The sequence below is a fragment of the Bidens hawaiensis genome, unplaced genomic scaffold (genome assembly GCF_021521415.1).
Source record: "Bidens hawaiensis isolate Kalapana, Puna unplaced genomic scaffold, B.hawaiensis_p1.1 tig00023051_1, whole genome shotgun sequence".
Lineage (NCBI taxonomy): Eukaryota > Viridiplantae > Streptophyta > Magnoliopsida > Asterales > Asteraceae > Bidens > Bidens hawaiensis.
The window spans coordinates 11,800-18,403 of record NW_027493604.1 but is presented as its reverse complement, the minus strand read 5'-3'; the positions used below and the strand labels follow the sequence as shown (position 1 = coordinate 18,403).

Below are 6,604 nucleotides of genomic sequence, written 5' to 3'. Positions count from 1 at the left end.
TATAACATAAATGGAATATGGTTTATATGACTTACTATAGTTATAGGATTTATAAAAGTAAGAAAAATGCCATGGTTCGGTTCGGTTCGGTTTGATTCTTGATAGGAAAATAGTTTTGTCAGTTTATATGGATTTGTTGCTAAACTTTAAGTAGTGTGTTCCATTGTATTTATGAGATTCTCTGGTTAAGTTCTGGATGACAACACTTGGTATACCGTCTTTGCAAAACAGAATCGATGCTAGCCTTGTTAAAAGAAAAGGGATTCTCCTTGTGACCACTCGCTAGCGTAAGAATACATATCAGGGCTTTAGGAAGAAAATGTAATCGGGTACGAGTAAACTGTAAGTGTGGGTGTGAGCATGAGTGAGTCACTCATTATATGAGTGAATGAATATGTTACCTCATAGTGATGTACTTAAATTGATGAATTAGAGTCTGATGTCACCATCACACATTGTGGTCTTTTATTCAGGTGTAACTGATTTGATAACGGCCTCTCTTCTATCATCGGAGAAAACACAACATTTCTTTTACCACGTTGTACTAACTTTTTCCATGTAGCCATAACAGAATAACAAGCGAATGCGACCTGACCTTATCGGGTCAAGTCCAACTCATCTTTTACCGATTTTCAATACACTTACATATCATATGGACAATATATTCTTCTTATATTATTCTTATATTAACCATAGTATGCTTCATATGCTTTAGCACAATTTTTTTCTTCTAGTTCATGGATATTTTAGAACCTTTGATTACATTACTAATTTGTTTTTGTTTTAACAAATTACAAATACTACCATTTTTTAAAAGTTAATCTCACCCACTTAATGATCACAATTATAATAATTAAAGTAATATGAACAAGATGAGACATGAGCGTGTAAAAAAGACCAAGTAACAATATGACATAATGATACTGCCTTTAAGTAAACTCATAATATTAAAATCAAATTTCATCATCACTTAAATAAATGGAATGATTTTTTTATTATTTTATATAAAGAGTAGAATTTACATTACTTTTAATTAGTGAAACTATTTTTTAAGAAAAAAAATATCCAAGTAAAAAAAACCATATAATATCAGTATAGTTTATAGTTATGCAATTTTTACTCTTTTGGATAAATTAACATATGTCATGTGTTGTCCTAATAATGGAATGTGTCTTAGCTACTCATTATCACACCCATGTGAATATGATTGTTCAACAAGGAAAAGAATCAAAAGAATCCTTGATTCATAATTCATGATAATTAAATAAGGCTACATTTAGAAAGCAACACAAACATAAAAGGTTATAACATGAAAAGTTGATCCATTCAAATCTAATAATATACTTTTGTTTATTTTTAAAGATGACCTACTTTATATTTTATCATTGTATGCAGTATATTCATACTTTGTATAATTATAACTTATGTGTAAAGATGGCAGTTTCCATCCGAAACACGACTAGAACACAAACCGAAATAAACAGGATTTGCCTTGACATATTTAACCCTTTTAAAAATGAGTCGTATTTAAGTTGACTTATTTAATAAAACAATTTGTGTTCGGATTGACATGTTTAACGTGTTTCCACCAACCTGTTTATCTAAATGGATCGACCCACTACTCATTTAACCCATTGTTTTACAACTCACAAAGTTTAGAACTTGGAGTATTAGTATTACCCACCAACCTTTTAACACGTTTAGATAAATGGTTAAACGAGTTGTGGTCTGATTATACGATTTACGTGTGTGTTGATTAGGGGCGATGTTTTTTTCACGAATGAAAATATCGGTCGTGTTCAAGTTAAACATTTATATAATGTTACAAAAGAGCGGATTTATCAAATCTCTCATATTTGAGTAACGTTCTTCTACTGAGGTTTCATCTTTTCATTTTGGGCTTCTGCTAGTGGACCAGTGTAATTGTTTGACCCACTTAGAATTTGTGATCCAGTGGACTAAAGTGATTTTGTATAAATTAAATGTTTTATTAGTTTACTAAGCATCACATATTCACAATTTGTTCCAACAAAACTAGACTTAAGTTTGGCTTGTTTAACTTACAAACACTTCGATCTCGTTTCAAGCTCTATCTCTAAAGCACGAGTTCGGTTTGTGAGTAGTTTTTCAAGCTCGAGCTTGGTTCGGCTCGATTCGTTTATTATTTTATTAACTTTTATATATTTATAACTACTTTTACATATTTTTTAATTATAGCTTTTTGTATAATGTAATATAATATTTATTATTGAGTTATTTTCTCAAAATATTATATACTGTTATTGTTATATATACTAAATAAAATTATATAAATACTATTTGTATAGGCTAGCAAGCCAGCTCGAACTCCATAAGTGAATTTCGGGCTCGTTTATTATAGGGATGCAAACGAGCCGAGCTGAGCCCGAGCTCGACTACGCTCGAGCTCGGCTTGTTTAATTTGTACAGAGCTCGAGCTTGAGCTCGGCTCTTTTCGAGCTCTATTTTCAAAGCACGAGCTCGGCTCGTGAGTAGATTTTAAAGTTCGAGACCGGCTCGGGCTCGTTTATTAAACGAGCTTACTTTTAGACTCGAGCTCAGGCTCGGGCTCGATTCAGCCTGGCTCGATCGAACTTTTTAACGAGCCGATCTCGAGTAGCTCACGAGCAGCTTGGCTTGTTTGCACCCCCTAAGTTTATTAAACAAACTTATTTTTAGCTTGCGAGCGTCCGCTCGTTTACACCCCTACACAAAACCTCATTTCTCGTTTTAATTATTTTAGAAATTATTGTTTGCTCGATCCACATGCTTTTCGTCCCTAAAAATACCATTAACGACAGTTACCGTCTACCGAAAGATTGCTTGTATGGTGCTGAAAGCCCTATACTTAGTAGTGTGTTACATTTACAAATTTTTTTAAACTTCCCCAAAGAGCATGTTATTATTTCATAAAGCATTGTTACAATTTACAAGTCAACAAATGGACATATGTGTTTCATTTGCTACATAGTATGCATGCAAGTACACAATATTACATGGTGTCCCTTAAAACAAATACACAATTTGATGATTGTTTCACAACCAAAGAACCATAAGGACTCCTAACATTTATCGATTTTTGGGCGCCACCTCGTCCATCCTTTCACGACCACGCTGCCATCTTCCTCAAGTCGAAGCATATGGTGGCAATCAACATGATTAGAACCATTGTTGTCAGTTCTAAGTATAGAAGTAAGTGACTGTAAAACACAGTCTTTTTCACACTCTTTATGATATGCTAATGCCATGCTAGCAAGCTCGTAGTTTTTCATGTATGACTCTGGGATGCTCTACAATAACAATCAACTATTCTTATCAATGCACAATAAACTATAAATTAAAGGACTTCACTAATGTTGAAAAAGGCGGCTTACCTCGAGGATCCAACCAATATACTTCACGTTATTAACATGCTTTCGAATATCTAAATCGCTCCATCTTGGCTAAACATGTATGCATATACACGACATGAAAAAGGTTAAGTAAGAAACAAGAAACATATAGATAGTCCAATAGATCTATGTAGCTGATGAAACTAGAGATCGTTCAAAACTTGTTGTAACCAATAAAACCGTCCAAAAACAAGCTAAATCAGACGGTTTGACGGAATTAGGAGCTTCATGGTTTGTTTGACAGTTTGAATAAGTTTCATAGTTCAATTTATGGTTTACGGTTTGGAACCTAACCGCTTGGAATATTACAGAAATAGAAAAAAAAACTTTTAGTTTGTATTAGTTTTAAAAGTTCAAATATATTTTATTCACGTATAGAAATCCAAGAATTAGATTATAATGTTTATATTTTATTAATTTAACCAATTTCTTTCTTTTAAAAAAATCACTATTTCTTTAACATTATTTTATTTAATACTTGTAAGGTAAAACCTTATGTACTTAGAAAAGTATACGATTTTACAAATATTTCTAAGATCTAAGGGGCATATGATCCCGTTTTATACAAACCAACCGTCAAATCAGACTGGTTTGGCTAGCCTGGTCAATTTAATCGATTCAATTTAGTTACTCCATAAAACGATTAAAATTTAATCAAAATTGGTCGAATTGTATAGTGACCATCCCCACATGAAACCTACTCACCATTAAACCGCTACAGACATGATCAGCCGTGGTCTCATCCAGTTTCGGCCATATTCTTGTGTCCTTGACTATGATATAAGGTTTTTCAACAAAGAACTGATTCAGTGTAACCCGAATCTCATCAGGAATTTTCGATAACCTTTTTGTCGATTTATTCAGCACCGCCATATTACTACACATCATTTCATCTTCTTAAAAACAATTGATCACATGCTATATTATTCTTCTAACTCATGTATTTCAAAGGCTTTTTTTTCCCTTACCTTGTAGCTCTTGCCAATACCTCACTTGTTTTGTAATCACAAATCACCATATCCCAATGCAAACTATGTTTTCCAGGGATGCTTAAATAAGGTTTGATGACCCGAACGACATCACCCCTGTAAATGATTCGAACATGCCAAAATATAACAAGGTCCAATTTATAAGCTCGGCAAAACATGCGAATATAACAATATTGGAATTTGTTCGCTTAAACTTCACTACAAAACCAAGTTCAAGTACAAAAACGCAAGAACTGCATGTGTACGTAGAGTTTGACAGATATATAACAAGGGTTAGAAAGAGAGACGGGTAATCAGTTACATAATTGTCTTATGTATCACAATTAAAACAGAAAAGTACAACAGTTGGCCGATAATAATCTCATCTCACAAAATAGCTGCCAATGGTCTCACCTTTCACACTAATTGTTTTCATTGGATATATGTTAAAAAATATAACGGAGTTAAGTTGTTTTTTATCCCGAATTTCAAATTGATGTTTTAGGGCTTTTTATTGGAAGGAGGATACGAATCGATTGATGCAAAACTTACTTCGAAACGATGCTCCAAACGGCTTAATTTTTGCTAATTGGAAGCATAAACACCGGAATTGAATCACCGTTTCGAGGTAAGTTTCACATCAATCGACTCATATCTTCATTCCGATCAAAAGCCTTAAAACATCAGTTTGAAATTTTGAAAAAACTTTTAAGGCGTTAAATTTTTTTAATGGAGGTTCACTGAAAAAAATTAGTGTGAAAGGTAGGACGGTGGCAGCTATTTTCTAAGGTGTAATTATTAACGGCCAACTACAAAAATACGGGATTATTAAAATTCAATTTGCCATGTTAAAACATGTTGTAAGTGTACACAAATGTCCCAAAATGTGTAGAATTGGTTACAAATAAAGCAACATTGGTCTCTAGCTTACCAAGCTGGATAACGATCTACTTCAACTTGAATCTTCGTTACCACCCAGGTTAGATCCTTGCACAATGACCCCGGGCCATCACCTGTTTCTCCTCCAAGTACTTTTTCAATATTAGCAATTGCTTCCTATAAACCCAATCAATGACGAAGCACGTAATCATGAATAATGATAACAATCCAAAAATTAACTGAAAACACTGTATTTTTTGGGTTTTATCTTTCGTTTTGGTACATGTCGTAGTGCGCATGTTTTAGAGCACGTGCTTGTACGTTGCATAATAAAAAACAACGAAATAAGCATGCATGTTTCGATACCCTTTTAGTTATGCCACGACTATATTTTTTAGTTTTAATTTGATTTTTATTTTTACATATGTGATTTCAAATATACTTATAGATAGATAAAACTTAAAAAAAATAATAAATAATCCGTAGGCTGCCCGTATAAATATTACCCGCACCTAGATTTTCTTATGGAGTTTCACCGACAGATTACCGACGATTTTTACATTGAAATTTATTTGTTCTATAGTGATAAATACATTCAAATTATTTTCAGTTAACACATTAACATACCTGAAAATAGTTCATTATAGTTTCTATTGAAGCTTTTCCATCTGCCCCAATTTCATAGGATCTAACAGTCAAAGGTAGATCAAATAAAGAGTCATCATGAACCTTGCACCCTAAACCATTATGATCCAAAGTTGGATGACTAATATTGTGATTATGCATCATCCACTGCATCATAAAATCATGAAATAGTTATAATATAATAAAGTATATGATATGATATGATATGATATGATATGATATGTGTATATAGATATACTATTTTTAGTGCCATGTATAACAAACTAATTTAATTTCTAACTATATCTATAGCGAGTAGCATTTACCTTCGCTGGAATGTTTGCGTTGGTTTGAAGTCTCAAACGCCAAGAACATGAAGAAGCATATTTTCTTTTGTTATTACGCGCTTCTAGAATTGTTGATATGCCTCCAAGTTTACTGGGTATCATGGCACCTAAGCCATGGTATGAGGATGAAATAGGCATGTATGAAGCACCGGTAGCCATAGCACACCTGTTGATCTAGTATTCTAGTGCAATTCTCAAATACAGACTTTCAAGGTGTCGCGGGAAACCCTATTTATTGTGGTGTGGATAATGCCTAGCGACGATTTGATTAGATACCTTACAACTTGATTCGTTCTTGCATTTATTGTCATTGCTTATTATAGTACATTACTGCAGTAAGTAAATTAAGGGTTAAAGAGTGTTTCGAACTTTTGCT

General features: G+C 33.1%; 1 protein-coding gene across 1 annotated transcript; it reads right to left on the bottom strand.

Annotated features, from left to right (window-relative positions):
- Positions 1–3,080: 3,080 nt before the first annotated feature.
- Positions 3,081–6,387, bottom strand: LOC143566782 (palmitoyl-acyl carrier protein thioesterase, chloroplastic-like). The gene is made up of 7 exons (XM_077053388.1): positions 6,208–6,387; positions 5,885–6,049; positions 5,310–5,434; positions 4,379–4,495; positions 4,116–4,287; positions 3,393–3,461; positions 3,081–3,308 (listed from the first exon to the last, which is right to left on the bottom strand). Exons 1-7 carry the CDS (start codon positions 6,385–6,387, stop codon positions 3,081–3,083), a joined length of 1,056 nt encoding a protein of 351 aa, XP_076909503.1.
- Positions 6,388–6,604: the final 217 nt, after the last annotated feature.

Excerpts from the sequence above, each read along its gene's own strand:
- LOC143566782 (XM_077053388.1), bottom strand. The coding sequence starts at position 6,387 with ATGGCTACCGGTGCTTCATACATGCCTATTTCATCCTCATACCATGGC. Across the intron at positions 4,288-4,378 it reads GTATTGGCAAGAGCTACAAG|TAATATGGCGGTGCTGAATA; the intron begins GTAAGGGAAAAA and ends AATGATGTGTAG. Across the intron at positions 3,309-3,392 it reads ATATTGGTTGGATCCTCGAG|AGCATCCCAGAGTCATACAT; the intron begins GTAAGCCGCCTT and ends TTGTTATTGTAG.